At 39.9% G+C, this 17,309-nt stretch overlaps 1 protein-coding gene across 2 annotated transcripts in view; it reads left to right on the plus strand.

Moving 5' to 3' along the window:
* Window positions 1–9,566: 9,566 nt before the first annotated feature.
* The window catches only part of FRMPD4 (FERM and PDZ domain containing 4), a 461,151-nt gene continuing 453,408 nt past the window's right edge, over window positions 9,567–17,309 (plus strand). Inside the window, exon 1 of one of the 2 annotated variants that reach the window (XM_056556172.1) lies at window positions 9,567–9,983. In XM_056556172.1, coding sequence (XP_056412147.1) covers window positions 9,943–9,983 — 41 coding nt within the window. In that variant the 5' untranslated portion in view covers window positions 9,567–9,942. The remainder of the gene's footprint in view (window positions 9,984–17,309) is intronic. The other variant, XM_056556170.1, reaches the window with a different exon arrangement.

The following is a 17,309-nucleotide window of genomic DNA, read 5'->3' on the forward strand; positions in this document are numbered from 1 at the left end:
TATTTTGCCTTTGCACTTTGATTTTTGTGCATTACGTTGTTACATAATTAATAAGGTTGAAATAAGACAAAAGTCCATTAAGTTCAACCTATACTTTATTGTGTTGATTCAGAAGAAGACAAAACCACTTATGAGGCAGATTCCATATTAAGGGACTATTTTGTCCCATAATAAGGGGACAAAATCCTTATTAACTCCAAATTTGACAATTACAATAAATCACTGGTTCAATCCAATATACATAATCTACAGAAATCTAGTAACTAGTAGTTGAACATTCACAGGATTGTATTGCAAAGATTTCAATAAACTCACTGCTCTTACAGAATCTCCATCTGTGATTATGATAAAACTTTAATTGTGGATGCCCCATTACATTAAAGTGTCTCCGTTATTTAAAAACAATAAAATAAATAAATAAAGACTTTGACATGTCACAGCTTATTATTAGGATACTGTATAGTAATACCTATGTAATGCTGTCAATATTGCCCAGCTCAGAAGGTACAGTTCTCAAGACCTTTAAGGGGTACTCTGAGTAACTAAACCCATAGCCTATGCAGTGCAAACAAGCATAGTTAGTATGCTAAAAGGATCATAGCCAGTGATAGAGATTTAATCAGATAGCCTGGTAAGTATCCTGCTCCCTTCCAAATTCAAAAAATAAGGCCTTTAATTCTTTGTGCTTGCACTGGAGTAATTCACACAGACACACACATGGTCAGTGGTAAAATACTTCTGATCTTTATTAAGCAGGCCCCTGATTCACATAACCTCTGTAATTAGCATAAGTTCCCACTCCCTGCTAGGGGGAAAGGCATGCCACTCCTGAGTCTTTCCCGGGCTTTCTTTGTTCAAAGTCTTCAGAGGATGGTCGGGGCCAGATGAAGTGAGCAGAGAGGGGAGGGGCAGATGGGGAAGGGGCTCCTAAATGAAAAAATTTTTTACATGGAAGGAAAACATCTTTTACACCAGTACTGGGAGCTCAGCTGAGCTCTGTTTCTTTCATCTCTCTTTCTGTTGTTCCATACGGATTACTAAATAAAAGAAAGTTCTAACTGTAACAATGAAAATCAAGTGAGCACTTATTTCAAATTTCTATTCAACTCAGAAGGCTAACCATAAAACCACTGAAAGTCAAGAAATGTTTAATGAAGTTTTTATATTTCAATTACATTACATTGAATTACATTTGTCTGTGATGTTATTTTAAAGTCTAACAACACTATAGAGAACAGAGAATACCCCACATTGAAAACACACACAAACTGTACATCCAGGCACATAAAATGACCTGCACTTGCAAATCTCAACCAGCATCCTTATTTTAAAGTCCTTACCCCCCAAAAAAAGTCAAATTGGAACCCAGTGTTCACTGCTCAGGTAAATGGGAGGTTATAGTGTCCATAGCATAGTGCCTACATAGTACTTGACATTTGCTCCTCCAACCACAGAGCAGACATTTACAAATCTCAGGATTTCTGGTCTGTCTTGCACTGCGAATGATCCTACACTGATAATATTTAAGATATGTCAAGAGATATTTTCCTTCAATAATGTAGAGACTGCTGTTAATTTTTTTATATTTAAATTGGATATTTTAAATCAATATTTCAGATTTTAACAGACATACAGAGAAATAACAATAACCCTTCTCCAAAGCCAGCTAATCTACTTGCTAAGGAAAACATCAGCAAACATAGGTGCTTACCGGCACTAATATTAAGTAGAAAGGTACATAGTCAAAACATACAGCATATCAGCCCTATGCTACTCCACCTATTTCATTGGAAAGAGACACTAAAAAAGTCCTGCACTGAAAAGAGGAAATGACCATAGCTGAAAGACCCCCCCCCCCCCCAACAGCAGCTCAGGTCAGGTAAGAGAATAGGAAACATCACAGTATATCCCATATGGAATGCTCTATACCGTGGACCCTAAAGCTATTGCCACAAACTGCTATTTATGACAATCTATAGCAGTGGTCCCCAACCGGTGGCTCACAAATAATATGTGGCTCATAATCCCCTGCTGTGTGGCTTGGTCATAGGAGTCCTTATGACCGTGTGTATTGGCAGTTGGCATTTTTTGCAGTACCTTTTTGTTTGCAATAAATTGACTACCAAATTTCACAGTGAAAAATTTATCAATGTGAAAATGATTTCTTGTTCCTCCACATTTAAAATTTTTCTCCTTTCTATTTGAATTGAACGTGGTCCACAAGGTGCATGAGGTTGAGAACCTCTTATCTATTGTTTACAAATGAGATGTAGGCTGCTCAAGAGCATTACAATAGAAATAAATGTCTATTTTTTGTTGAAACATTGTAAGGTAGTTTCAACAACATTGTCAATTCAACTAACCAACTTTTTCTGTAACAACCATTTACAGTCAGATTGTTTTCATCCGCGTAAGTAAGTGACATGTGACTTATTAATGTAGATAGGAAAATGACTATTTTTTTTATATACTGTATACATAAACAACTACTTTCCCATATTCACATCACGATTTTGCCATACTGTTTTGAATCAGTTGGAAAACGTATACCTCAAAAACTGACAAAACTATATGCATTCGTGTGCTTGTACAGTTTAAATTGACTACAATGTACTTGACTATATTGACTATAAGGGCACCAAACCCTTTGTAAATAATAATTTAGGAAATACGGTCACAAATTTTCTACGGTCACAAATATAAACTCAAATTATCCTTACAAACAGACATTTTTTTATTTTTTTTTTATGATTAAGGTAAATTTTGGTGGAAATAGTTGACTTTGAAGTAAAAAAAAATTGTTATGTATGGAAGAGTGTAACTATTTTTGTAAATTATTTTATAATAGTAAATAAAATCTGCCAAGTTTATGTCTCCAACAGATTTGTTGATCTTGGCCATTATGTCCACATTTCATTTTTGTGCAATCAGGATATAAAAAGAAAAATGCTACCAATGTATGTCCTGCATGGGTCCCTATGGTTTATTGGGCTGGTCAAGTCCTTTTGGAATATGTTCATGCGTTCAACATACTTTTTTCAGTGTATTGAGAATTCAACAGTTTTTTTTTTTTTTTTTTTACAGTGGGTGACTTATATAACTGTATGGTATACAGTTGCTTCTGAAATTGCCATACATTGGGAATACACTGTACATCAAGAGATTATTTCAGAGAATATGCAGAGTCTACAGTAGGTCTGAACTGAGACTACCATGGATAAAAAATGGCTAATCTAGGAGAGATAATCGTTAAAAGGGTTTGTTCACACAATGGAAATTGTGTTCAGAACTTCCACAAGGGAATTTTGAGCAGATTACTCTCGCACCAGCCTTCCTTTAAGGACTGAGCCCTTTTTCACCTTAAGGACCAGAGCATTTTTTGAACATCTGACCACTGTCACTTTAAACATTAATAACTCTGGGATGCTTTTACTTATCATTCTGATTCCGAGATTGTTTTTTCATGACATATTCTACTTTAACATAGTGATAAATTTTGTGGTAACTTGCATCCTTTCTTGATGAAAAATCCCCAAATAATCCCTAAAAAAAATATGAAAATTTTGCATTTTTCTAACTTTGAAGCTCTCTGCTTGTAAGGAAAAAATGTTTTGGTTCACATATACAATATGTCTACTTTATGTTGGCATCATAAAATGTATGAGTTTTTACTTTTGGAAGACACCAGAGGGTTTCAAAGTTCAGCAGCAATTTTGAAATTTTTCACAAAATTTTCAAACTCGCTATTTTTCAGTGACCAGTTCAGTTTTGAAGTGGATTTAAAGGGTCTTCATATTAGAAATACCCCACAAATGACCCCATTATAAAAACTGCACCCCCCAAAGTATTCAAAATTACATTCAGTAAGTGTTTTAACCCTTTAGGTGTTTCACAGGAATAGCAGCAAAGTGAAGGAGAAGATTCAAAATCTTCATTTTTTACACTCGCATGTTCTTGTAGACCCAATTTTTAAATTTTTGCAAGGGGTAAAAAGGAGAAAATTTTTACTTGTATTTGAAACCCAATTTCTCTTGAGTAAGCACATACCTCATATGTAAAGTGTTCGGCGGGCGCAGTAGAGGGCTCAGAAGGGAAGGAGTGACAAATGGTTTTTGGGGGGCATGTCACCTTTAGGAAGCCCCTATGGTGCCAGAACAGCAAAAAAAAAAACACATGGCATACCATTTTGGAAACTAGACCCCTCGGGGAACATAACAAGGGGTAAAGTGAAACTTAATACCCCACAGGTGATTCACGACTTTTGTATATGTAAAAAAAACAAAAATATTTTTTTTTACCTAAAATGCTTGGTTTCCCAAAAATGTTACATTTTTAAAAAGGGTAATAGCAGAAAATACCCCCCAAAATTTGAAGCCAAATTTCTCCCTATTCAGAAAAAACCCATATGGGGGTGAAAAGTGCTCTGCTGGTGCACTACAGGTCTCAGAAGAGAAGGAGTCACATTTGGCTTTTTGAAAGCAAATTTTGCTCTGGGGGCATGCCACATTTAGGAAGCCGCTATGGTGCCAGAACAGCAAAAAAAAAAACCACATGGCATACCATTTTGGAAACTAGACCCCTCGGGGAACGTAACAAGGGGTAATGTGAACCTTAATACCCCACAGATGATTCACGACATTTGCATATGTAAAAAAAAAAAAAATATTTTTTTACCTAAAATGCTTGGTTTCCCAAAAATCTTACATTTTTAAAAAGGTTAATAGCAGAAAATACCCCCCAAAATTTGTAACACAATTTCTCCCGAGTACGGCGATACCTCATATGTGACCCTAAACTGTTGCCTTGAAATACGACAGGGCTCCAAAGTGAGAGCGCCATGCGCATTTGAGGCCTAAATTAGGGATTTGCATAGGGATGGACATAGGGGTATTCTACGCCAGTGATTCCCAAACAGGGGGCCTCCAGCTGTTGTAAAACTCCCAGCATGCCTGGACAGTCAGTGGCTATCTGGCAATACTGGGAGTAGTTGTTTTGCAACAGCTGGAGGCTCCGTTTTGGAAACAGTACCGTACCAGACGGTTTTCATTTTTATTGGGGAGGGGAGGGGGGCTGTCTATGGGTATGTGTATATGTAGTGTTTTTTACTTTTTATTTTATTTTGTGTTAGTGTAGTGTTTAAGGGTACAGTCGCACGGGCGGGGGTTCACAGTAGCTTTTCGCTGGCAGTTTGAGCTGCGGCAGAAAATTTGCCGCAGCTTGCACTTGCAGCCGGATACTTACTGTAAACCTCCGCCCATGTGAGTGTACCCTGTACGTTCACATTGGGGGGGGGGGGGGGATACCTCCAGCTGTTGCAAAACTACAACTCCCAGCATGTACGGTCTATCAGTGCATGCTGGGAGTTGTAGTTTTGCAACAGCTGGAGGCACACTGGTTGTGAAACACAGAGTTTGGTAACAAACTCAGTGTTTTGCAACCAGTGTGCCTTCAGCTGTTGCAAAAGCTACAACCCCCAGCATGTACGGACAGTGGAAGGGCATGCTGGGACTTGTAGTTATGCAACAGCTGGAGGCATACTACTTTGGCTGGGGATTGTATTTATGCAACAACTGGAGACACACTGGTTTGCTACTTAACTCAGTGTTTCACAACCAGTGTGCCTCCAGCTGTTGCAAAACTACAACTCTCAGCAGTCACCAACAGCCAACGGGCATGCTGGGAGTTGTATTTATGCAACCAGCAGATGCACCACTACAACACCCAGCATGCACTTTAGCTGATTGTGCAAGCTGGGAGTTGTAGTTATACAACAGCTGAAGGTACACTTTTCCATAGATAAAATGTGCCTCCATCTGTTGCAAAACTATAAGTCCCAGCATGCCCATAAGGGAATGCTGGGAGTTGTGGTGGTCTGCCTCCTGCTGTTGCATAACTACAGCTCCCAGCATGCCCTTTTTGCATGCTGGGAGCTGTTGCTAAGCAACAGCAGGAGGCTGTCACTCACCTCCTTCTGCAGATCCACGCTGCAGGTCAGTCCCTCACCGCCGCCGTCGCTCCTGGGGCCCCGATCTCAACAGGGACGCCGGGGATCGGGGTCCCCAGCTCCAGGGGTCTTCTTCCCGCACCCGCTCACGTCCTCCGGAAGAGGGGCGGAGAGGGTTGCGGGAGTGACACCCGCAGCAGGTGCCCTGATTGGTCGGCCGGTAAACGGCCCGACGAATCAGGGCGATCGTGAGGTGGCACCAGAGCCACCTCACCCCTGCTGGCTATGGCTGTTCGGGGCACTCAGAGAGGGCCCTGATCAGCCAGTAATTCCGGGTCACTGGAGACCCGATTGACCCGGAATCTGCCGCAGATCGCTGGGCTGAATTGTTCAGCGATCTGCGGCCATCGCCGACATGGGGGGACATAATGACCCCCCTGGGCGATATGCCGGGATGCCTGCTGAACGATTTCAGCAGGCATCCGGCACCGGCTCCCATCCGGCTAGCGTATCCATACGCTCTGTGTCCTTAAGGACTTGGAAATGGGGGCGTATGGATACGCCCTGTGTCCTTAAGGGGTTAAGCTTAAAGGGGTACTCCACTGGAAAACATTTTTTTTTTATCGACTGGTGCCAGACATAGTTAAACATATTTGTAAACAAGTTAAACATATTTGTAAATTACTTCTATAAAAAAATCTTAATTCTTCCAGTACTTATCAGCTGCTATATGCTCCACATGAAGTGCTTTTCTTTTTGAATTTCCTTTCTGTCTGACCACAGTGCTCTCTGCTGACACCTCGGTCCATGTCAGAAACTGTCCAGAGCAGGGTAGGTTTGCTATGGGGATTTTCTCCTACACTGGACAGTTCATAAAATGGACAGAAGTGTCAGCAGAGAGCACTGTGGTCAGACAGAAAGGAAATTCAAAAAGAAACAAACTTCCTGTGGGACAAATAGCAGCTAATAAGTACTGGAAGGATTAAGATTTTTTAATAGAAGTAATTTACAAATCTGTTTAACTTTCTGGCACCAGTAGATTTAAAAAACATGTTTTCCAGTGGAGTACCCCTTTAATGGAGTTCCACTGCTTAGTTCAAATGTCAGAGGTTCTGTAGCAGAACTTCACATGAGGAATTGGATTCTGTCAGAAGATTTAACATGTTTGTTTTGTCGGGATCTGCCAGAATTCACCAAAGACGTTATAATGGGACATGCTTATGTTCGTAACAAACTGCATCAGACATCAAGTGCTTTACATAAGTATTTACCCCCCCCCCCCTTTACTTTTTGCCTATTTTGCTACAGTTACAAACTGGAGTTTCATTAGACTTAAACCATTTGATCAACACAACATGCATAGTGCAAAATACCTTTTATTGTGACATAAATACTTGGTAGAACCACATTTTACTGTAATTACAGCTGCAAGTCTTTTGGGGGTTCAACTTTGTATATCTAGAGATGGAAATGATTGTCTATTCTTGACAAAAAAGCTGAAGCTCAGTCAGATTGGATGGAGAAATTTCAAATTGTGCAACAAATTCTCAATTGGATTCAGGTCTGGGCTTCTGACCAGTTTCCCGTACCTGCTAAAGAGAAGCATTCCCGCAGCATGATGCTATAACCACCATGTTTCACTTTGGGGATGGTGTATGTAGAGTGATGGGCAGTGTTGGGGTTGCGTCACACATACAAGTAAAATTTTGGTCTCATCTGACCAGAGCACATTCTTCTACATGTTTGCTGTTTCTACTACATGGCTTGTGGGATTTCTGGTTGTTTACTTTCAACAACGGCTTTATGCCACTATTCCATGGGGAGTACACAACTTATAGTTATCCTGTGAACAGATTCTGCCAACCCAGCTGTTGATCTTTGCAGCTCCTCCAGAGATAGTACTCCACTGGCCAGCGCTGGGAACATTCAGCTCCAAACGCTGTGTGTGCACTGCAGAGTTGGCGACGCCTTCCTCAATGCAAGTCTATGGGAGGGGGCATGGCGGATGTCATGCCCCCTCCCATAGACTTGCATTGAGGGGGCGGGGTGTGACATCACGAGGGGCGTTTGCCAACCCCCACAATGAGCACAGCATTAAGAACTAAATGTTCTCAACGTTGGCCAGTGGCCATTCCGCAAGGTCCGTGGCACAGGTGTGTGGAGTTGGCTTGAGTGGAGCTGTGCTCTACAGTTTCCTGGCATATACAAAGCTTCCACTCTGCAGCCTAAATAGCTGGTAAAGTTTTGGTAGAATGTTTATTTTTTTTTTAATAAATAAAAAAAATCATAAATATTATCCAGGAGTCATTCAGACATTTCTCATGTTCTCTGTAAAATCTACTGAAGAGTTAGGTTGTGTTCACATGGCCATCTAGACCCATCCTGTTCTTCTCCAGTCAAAAATAAAAACGGACAATAATGGACACAAACGGATGTTATCCATTTGTATCTGTTTGGATCCGTTGTTCAGTTAATTAACAAAAAAAAATTTTTTTGTTCTAAGCATGCTCAGAAGTAAAAACGGATCAAAAATTGGATTAAAAAAACGGATGCAAACGGATGACATTAAAGGCTCATTTGTTTCCCATAGACTTCAATGTTAAATTTATTGTATCCATTTTTGCTGCCATTTTAACGGGAGAAAAAATACTTCATCTTTTCTCCTGTCAAAAAAAAAAGACGGAAATGAGCGCAGATGGTTGCAAACAGATGTGAAAGGGGGGTTGGGGGAAATGAGGACAGACGGCCATGTGAACACCCCTTTACTTACACTTACAGGTTTTTTCATAATTTGGACCATCGAGGTCTGTGAAAGCTTCCACTTGTGTTGTACCACCACAAATCCTTCCTCACACTTCCCATCATGTTTTGATGTTAACTTATTGTTGCCTTATTGTTAATTATGAAATAAATAATTATACATCTGGCTATTATCACTGTTAAAGAGTACCTATCACCAAACTAAACTTTCAATATATTGTTTCTTATATAATCATAAGACACTTTGCTAGTTACTTGCTGTTCAAATTCTCAACCTTTATATGTTTTTAATGTGATTGAATAAACGGGCACTAGGTGGCTCTGTACTGTTCCTTGCCACAAGTCAATCAGTTAGTTTGGTCTCCCCCCCGGCCTGGCAGGAGTCCAAACTCAGAAAGTGCGTGTGGGGCATGGCGAGGCACAGCTCTTGCAGGCTTTAGAGACGTCGCGCCTGCTGTGGAACATCCACTTTCTCCTGCCAGGAGCTCAGACAATGTGAGCAAGGGGAAAGGTATGATACAGAGCTTTTTAAAGCTCAGGAATTTTTTTAAGGGCAGGAGGGGTGTTAGGAGTAGTTAGGAAATATAATCTGAGTTAGTTTAGAAAATATGGTTTGATGACAGGGACTCTTTAAGGAAGACAGTTCTGATTTATCGGGGCATTGGGTTAGCCAAAGACTTGCTTTATCCAAGTGAGGAAAGGGGTATGCTGAGTACCAACAAAAGGTAAGGCAGTTTAGTGATGTCAGAGGGCTTGTAGAGCAGAAGGTAATAGTGTGAGCATTATGCAGAGGCACGGGTGATTTACTGCATCTCTGATGCTCTCCTTTCTCTCTCTTTGCTGCCTCACTGCATGCACACTGGCTGCTCCTACCTCCTCCCCTTTTGTTTCTCTTTCACTGCCTGGGATCAGCAGTCTTCAATGAAGAAAGCACAGTAAAGATGCTTAAAAGAGCTACATGGACACAGGCTGAACAATGTGCAATAGCATGCTGTAAATTAGACATGCAGCAAGGAGCCTGAAGACTGGATAATGTCATATTGACATTTCTCAACAGTCATATTGGCTAAAAATAGAATCAATGGTTTTTCCGAGTGATTCATTCCCAAACTGCAGACCTGGGATGATAGCGCGCTGCATTCTGATGTAGAAGACATCTAATGTTGGTTGAAACCTGTGATAACAGCAGGATGTTGCTTGACTGAAAGGAAGCTAGAAGAGAGAGCATAGCTGCCTGCATGGATGTGTTCAGCTTTGCAAAGATTGCTAAGCTATCCAGGTAAGTTTACCACTGTCACATTGTATGGATGGGGAGCATCTGTGACCGGTGCTACAGTACCTCCTTAAAAAGGGGGGAGGGGGAAATAAGCCAAGGCATGCAATCTGCAGTCACAGGACTAGCATTGTGGCAATCCAGGTCTCCCATTTACCATAGATCAAAGTTCTCATCTCATTCCTTTGACCTATTTCCTATGCATTTGTGTTTTGTGTTTCAGTGACCCTGTGGATGTAAACAGTGTATGATGTTATACGGGAGTACAAATGGAAGCTAGCCACATTATGCTTTACTGTCTAGCATTGCTTCACTATGCTTTTAACAATGGACATGTCTAGAGATCAACCTGTGCTATACCACTGGTTGCTAACTGCTATGAATGTAAAGTATGCTACAGTACCTAACCTATCGCATATAACCTATATCATATTGTGCAATACTGTAATACAGATAGATAGATAGAATTGATTGATGATGTATATTAAGGTAGATCAGTGTTTCCCAACCAGGGTGCCTCCAGCCTTCGGCTGTCCGGGCATGCTGGGGGTTGTAGTTTTGCAACAGCTGGAGGCACCCTGGTTGGGAAACACTGAGGTAGATGATATATAGATAGATAATAATTAGATAGAATTAATATAATATAATGTAGAGAATTTATTTTACTTGATATTTGCATAGGCCTTGATCAATATGGCAAACACCTATGTAAGGTTTGCCGGTAGCTCATTGTGGAAACACAATCTATCACCGATTCTCATTATTAAAATACAAGAACAATCTTCTAGCATGCTGCTTTACCTCTACAGGGACACATTTTTTTTTTAACAGTCTCATTTTGCAACAGTTGCTATAAGATAAGTCCGGAAGAGTAAACAGTAGCGGCCTACTTATTCTTTATAGTGTAAACGCGTGTCCTATGTCCTAGAGAACAGTAAGAAACTTACATCTCTATGAGCACATATCTTCAGTGATCTAAGGTAACCCTCACTTATGTCTATTAGTAATATTAAAGGGTAACTCTCATTAACATTAACTTTTGCTATTGCACTCCTTCTGGTAAATAAAAATATTTCTAATATACTTTGTTTTAAAAAAAATGAAGTTTTCTATGTTTTATTTGTGCTTAAAAAAGCTCAAGAGCTTATTTCCCCCCATCTCATACAGAGACTTTGAACCGAAGCCCAGACACAGAAAGTGCAGCCTGGAGTTCTGAAGGGGGGGGGGGGGGGGGATGTCCAGCCCCATCCAATCCTAACTGCCATATGCTGTTGGTTGCACACCCCCCCCCCCCCCCCCAAACAGCACTCCAGGCTGCACTTCCTGTGTTTGGGCTTCGGTCCAAAGTCTGTGCTCTTGAGCTTTTTTAAGCACAAATAAAACATTTAAGAATACTAGGCACTCATAGAGATCTGATTTACAGAGGCCTTTTCTTTGGAGAATTAATGACAATAATGGCCCCATTTATCAAAACCTGTGTAGAGAACGCGTGGTGCAGTTGCCCATAGCAACCAATCAGATTGCTTCTTAGATTTTTAAAGAGGCCTGTGAAAAATGAAAGAAGAAATCTGATTGGTTGTTAGAGGCAACTGAACCACTCTTCTTCTACACAGGTTTTAATAAATCTCCCCCAATAAGTTTTATTTTGGTTTCACTCTTCCTGAACTTTCCATATCTGTAATTGTCCTGTGGGCCCTTATAGCATCAAATCAGCCTATCACCAACCCCAATGCCATGTCTCAGAAAAAAGTATTATATCTAAACTATTGGCCTAATATAAGGTAGATATTTAGTAGATATTTCCCTATATTTGAGTATTTAGTAGATATTTTAGTAATGTAATCAAAATATGTAATCGATTTTTTGGGGGGACATAGTCATAAATGAAATATGCAAAGTATATAGTTTGATGGTCCATAGTGACGTATGATACATTATAGTATGCTTTTGTTATGTATTTTATATTTAAAACAGCTGATATTTATGTATGGCTCCTTACTGTATATACCCATGCATGCTTTTTTTTCTGCCAACAGCATGCTTGTCTTATATAGAACCATAAGGCTATGTTTACACAGAGGAATTTATGAGCCGAATTCTGAGGAAATCCTGCCGAAATTTACTGCTTATTGACTTTAATTGTATTCCACTGTTTCATTCACACAGCAGAATTTCCGCCATGACATATTCCACATTCCACAAAATTTAAAGACCTGTCTTTAATTTTGTGGAATTCTGGGGTGGAATCACATTAAAGTCAATGTGGCTTTGAATTTCCCCAGAATTCTGTGTTATAAGAACACAGAATTCAGCCACAATTCTGACGCAATTCCTCAGGCTTTGCTGAACGGAATTTGTGCGGAAGTGTGGAATTGCGGAATTCAGCTGTGTAACCATAGTCTAAAGATGTAAATACACATGCAGTATTGGTTGCTCTTTGAGGTGCTGTTTATTTTTTTTATTTTTTTGCGAAAGCCAGAAGTAAATGCACCAGGAATGAAAAGTAATTTTTGCATATTTTCTGTTTGTTACTATTTTTTTTAATCCACAACTTGCTTTGATTAAAAAAAACTGCATCAAAGACTGCCACAAAAACTGCATATGTGCTGTTGGCCCTAAGGATAAAATAACATAAGGAGGAAGATTATCCACTTAGAATTCAGGAAATTCTGCAACTAAAGCACTTTTAGTTCCTACATTACAAGAAAATATCAACAGGACTGGTGCAGTCTTGTCAGTGATTCATAAGTTTTCTTCTGTTGTACATAGTGTCAGATGAGGACATAGGCTAGAGTTACATATACAGTGGGGCAAAAAAGTATTTAGTCAGCCACCAATTGTGCAAGTTCTCCCACTTAAAAAGATGAGAGAGGCCTGTAATTTTCATCATAGGTATACCGCAACTATGAGAGACATAATGAGAAAAAAATCCATAAAATCACATTGTCTGATTTTTAAAGAATTTATTTGTAAATTATAGTGAAAAATAAGGTCAATAACAAAAGTTAATCTCAATATTTGGTTATATACCCTTTGTTGGCAATGACAGAGGTCAAACATTTTCTGTATGTCTTCACAAGGTTTACACACACTGTTGCTGGTACAATATTTTGGCCCATTCCTCCATGCAGATCTCCTCTAGAGCAGTGATGTTCTGGGGCTGTTGCTGGGCAGCATAGACTTTCAACTCCCTCCAAAGGTTTTCTATGGGGTTGAGATCTGGAGACTGGCTAGGCCACTCCAGGACCTTGAAATGCTTCTTACGAAGCCCCTCCTTGTCCAGGTGGTGTGTTTGGGATCATTGTCATAGTTACATAGTTACATAGTTAGTACGGTCGAAAAAAGACATATGTCCATCAAGTTCAACCAGCATATGTCATGCTGAAATACCCAGCCACATTTCATCTTCAATGCCCTTGCTGATGGAAGGAGGTTTTCATTGAAAATCTCACGATACATGGCCCCATTCATTCTTTCCTTTACACAGATCAGTCATCCTGGTCCCTTAGCATAAAAACAGCCCAAAAGCATGATGTTTCCACCCCCATGCTTCACATTACATATGGTGTTCTTTGGATACCACTCAGCATTCTTTCACCTCCAAACACGACGAGTTGAGTTTTTACCAAAATGTTCTACTTTGGTTTCATCTGACCATATGACATTCTCCAAAAAGCCAAAATTGTAGACTAAAATATAACCTTTATTGGATTCTAATAAAAACCATGCCCCTAATGGGCTGTCATCAAAAATCAACACCAATTTATAGTGCTCAAAAACTTGTGACCAATACCACAAAGATAATCATTACAGATACTATATAGTAAATGATTATATAAGTATCGCTTCTAACTATATATAGCATTTTAGTACTCTGAGCAATTGGTAAATCAATTATATATATTGGATAGACTGATAAATATCTATATTATCTTATCCTAATATTATCTACACTATGGGATCTTACTAGTGGCATACTTATTATCCTAGACACACATAGGGTCTTGCCCACCCAGTGAGTTAGTGTCTACTATTAGTAAGTTAGTTTATCCAGGGATACCTAGCAAGATCAGACTAGGTTCCAGAGCGGGGCCGTCCTTATCAGGACCCCAACTCCGCCTAGGGCAGGTCCCTAGATTGGGGCTACTGTAGGGTATATCAGGCTCCCGATCCTGCCCTGCCTGTTGTCCCTAATCTACCACCCCCCGAGTCAAGGGGACAGGGAGAGTGATAGTTGGAAGCGATACTTATATCATCATTTACTATATTGTATCTGTATTGATTATCTTTGTCGTATTGGTCACAAGTTTTTGAGTACTATAAATTGGTGTTGATTTTTGATGGCAGCCCATTAGGGGCATGGTTTTAATTAGAATCCATTAAAGGTTATATTTTAGTCTACAATTTTGGCTTTTTGGATTTTGGTGGTAGACTAGTAGTATCCAATTTTTTGATTTTGGCATATGACATTCTCCCAATAATCTTCTGGATCATCCAAATGCTCTCTAGCAAATTTCAGACAGGCCTGGACATGTACTGGCTTAAGCAGGGGGACACGTCTGGCACTGCATGATATGAGTCCCTGGCGTGTGCTACTGATGGTAGCCTTTGTTACTGTGGTTCCAGCTCTTCAAAGGTCATACACTAGGTCCCCCTGTGTGGTTCTGGGATTGTTGTTTACCGTTCTTGTGATCATTTTGACAACACGGGGTGAGATTTAGCGTTGAGCCCCAGATCGAGGGAGATTATCAGTGGTCTTGTATGTTTTCCATTTTCTAATAATAGCTCCCAAAGTTGATTTCTTCACACCAAACTGCTTGCCTATTGCAGATTCAGTCTTCCCAGCCTGGTGCAGGTCTATAGTTTGGTTTCTGGTGTCCTCCGACAGTTCTTTGGTCTTACCATAGTGGATTTTGGAGTGTGATTGTTTGAGGTTGTGGACAGGTGCCATTAATACAGGTAATGAGTGGAGGACAGAGGAGACTCTTAAAGAAGTTACAGGTCTGTGAGAGCCAGAAATCTTGCTTGTTTGTAGGTGACCAAATACTTATTTTCCACCATAATTTGCACATAAATTCTTTAAAAATCAGACAATGTGATTTTATGGATTTTTTTTCTCATTATGTCTCTCATAGTTGAGGTATACCTATGATGTAAATTAAAGGCCTCTCACATTTTTTTTTAAGTGGGAGAACTTGCACAATTGGTGGCTAACTAAATACTTTTTTGCCCCACTGTATGTGGTGTCCGGCTCTGGCGGAACTGGGCAAACCTTTGCAACAACTGGTGCCAGAAGTGCATCAGTTGGCATCAGTTGTGCATCATCCGGCGTCCAGAGTTTGTGATCGCCAGACGGAGGAATGCAGCAAGATGCATTCCCCTGTCTGTGCCGGTCCAGCAAGTCCAATCATCCGGTGTCCAAACTGAGATGCCGGATGATAGAAAACTGTCTCATTTAAATGAATGGGATCAATTCTTGCTTCATTTTCCCTCTGGTGCATTTTCTGCAGCGCCGGAGGGAAAAAAAACTGACAACGGATATATAACGGATGTAAAGGAGGCCTTACACCCCACCCCACTTTCCCCCACCCCACCAGCCTGTATTGATAGATCTCATCCAGTTTAGGTATAGTTAGAAGCCACTGGGGACCATCTCAATAACCTGAGGTTCAGCACAGTGGGTCATTGGTTTGCACTGTTGTCTTGCAGCGCTGCAGTCCTGGGTTTAAATTCTCACCATGGACAATATCTGCAAAGAATTTGTATGTTCTCTCCATGTTTGCGTGTGATTCCTCCCGGTACTCCGGTTTCCTCTCACACTTCAAAACATACTGTTATGTTTAGATTGTGAGCCCTAATAGGGACAGTGACCAATTTGATTGTACAGCTCTGAATTATTGAATTATAAAAAAAATTGTGATGACAGGTTCCCTTTAAATAGTGTCACACCACACCTGTCCACAGAAGTGTGTGGATAACAGCTCAGCCCCATGCACTTTAAGGAAGCTGAGTTGCAAAAGTGTGGCGCTGTTTTTGGCAGAAAGCAGACATTTTTCTTTAATCTTGTTCAACCCCTTGAATCCCTCTTCATGGGAAATGCATTTAATTACTTGTATGCTAAGATTTTAGGTCTGTGAGATGACTCTTCAGTTCCCAGCGAGATATGATTTTGACAGTCTTGCAAACAGTTATTAAAAGATATAAAAAGGGACACTAATTAAAGTCATCATCTGAGGCTATTTACATCTCCAGAAGAAAACAGAAGATCTGCTATCAGGAAAGCAGCCCTTGTGCTGATGTTATTCTGTAATGTTGGGAATAAAAGTGCTTTAGTTGCAGGATTTCCTGATTTCTACGTGGATAATCTTCCTAAAGGATTTAGCCGTGATCACAACATTTATAAAGAAGTGCTTCCAATTCCAGTAGTGCAGACAGTACTTGCCTGTATTGCTCTGTGTCTGATAATCAACACTTAGCACTGCGCAAATGTTTGCTCGCTGACATTCGTCAAAGAATCGCTTCTATGATTATGTATCCTTAGCTTCCAGAAATTAGGCCAAGGCAATAATTTTTTTTTCCACTCTGAATATTGGAATAATAAATTCAGAAGAACTTTCCTTGTGAAATTAATATTTAAGTAGGGGACGTTATAATCGTCCTAATGTTTTGCCGTAATACAAATTGACATATATTTGTGGAAGTGTATCAAGTTGTGTAGTGTGTTTACAATGGCAAGGCTGTCAAGTCTTAGCCTTTTGTCCAATAAGGGATTAGCAGCTTGAGGATCCTAGATCTGAGAAAATATTTTAGGAGATCAAACATATTTATTGTGATTTACAATTTTTCATAGCTATTCTTATAACAAGTAGTAGTTTTGCAGCATATTGACAAGAACAATGACTTCTTGTAGTGATGTTTGGGATGCGGATGACCTGAGATTCCCCATCCAAGATTATTTGTGTTTCTTCAAGCTTTTTATAACAAATACACTGATCATATGGATGTAAATATGAAAACCTAGCTTCTTTTGTAACAAATAGTGTTCAGTGCGAATATTCGAAATGCAAATTTTTACCGTGAATATGGGCACTTCGCAATTTTGCGAATATTTAGTATATAGCTATATATATTTGTAATGAAGAATATTTTTTTTTTCTTCACAGTACATATCATAACAATGATGTGTACTGTGTAAAAAAAAAAAAGTAATCATCCCTCCCTGCTTCCAGATTGTGGTTCAAAGACGGTGAGGAGCGCGAATATTTTGTATATGCGAATATGCAAATATTCGTGAATATCGGCACCTCCAGATGACACTGATCCCTCCCTTCT

Source organism: Hyla sarda, chromosome 2 (assembly GCF_029499605.1).
Source record: "Hyla sarda isolate aHylSar1 chromosome 2, aHylSar1.hap1, whole genome shotgun sequence".
Lineage (NCBI taxonomy): Eukaryota > Metazoa > Chordata > Amphibia > Anura > Hylidae > Hyla > Hyla sarda.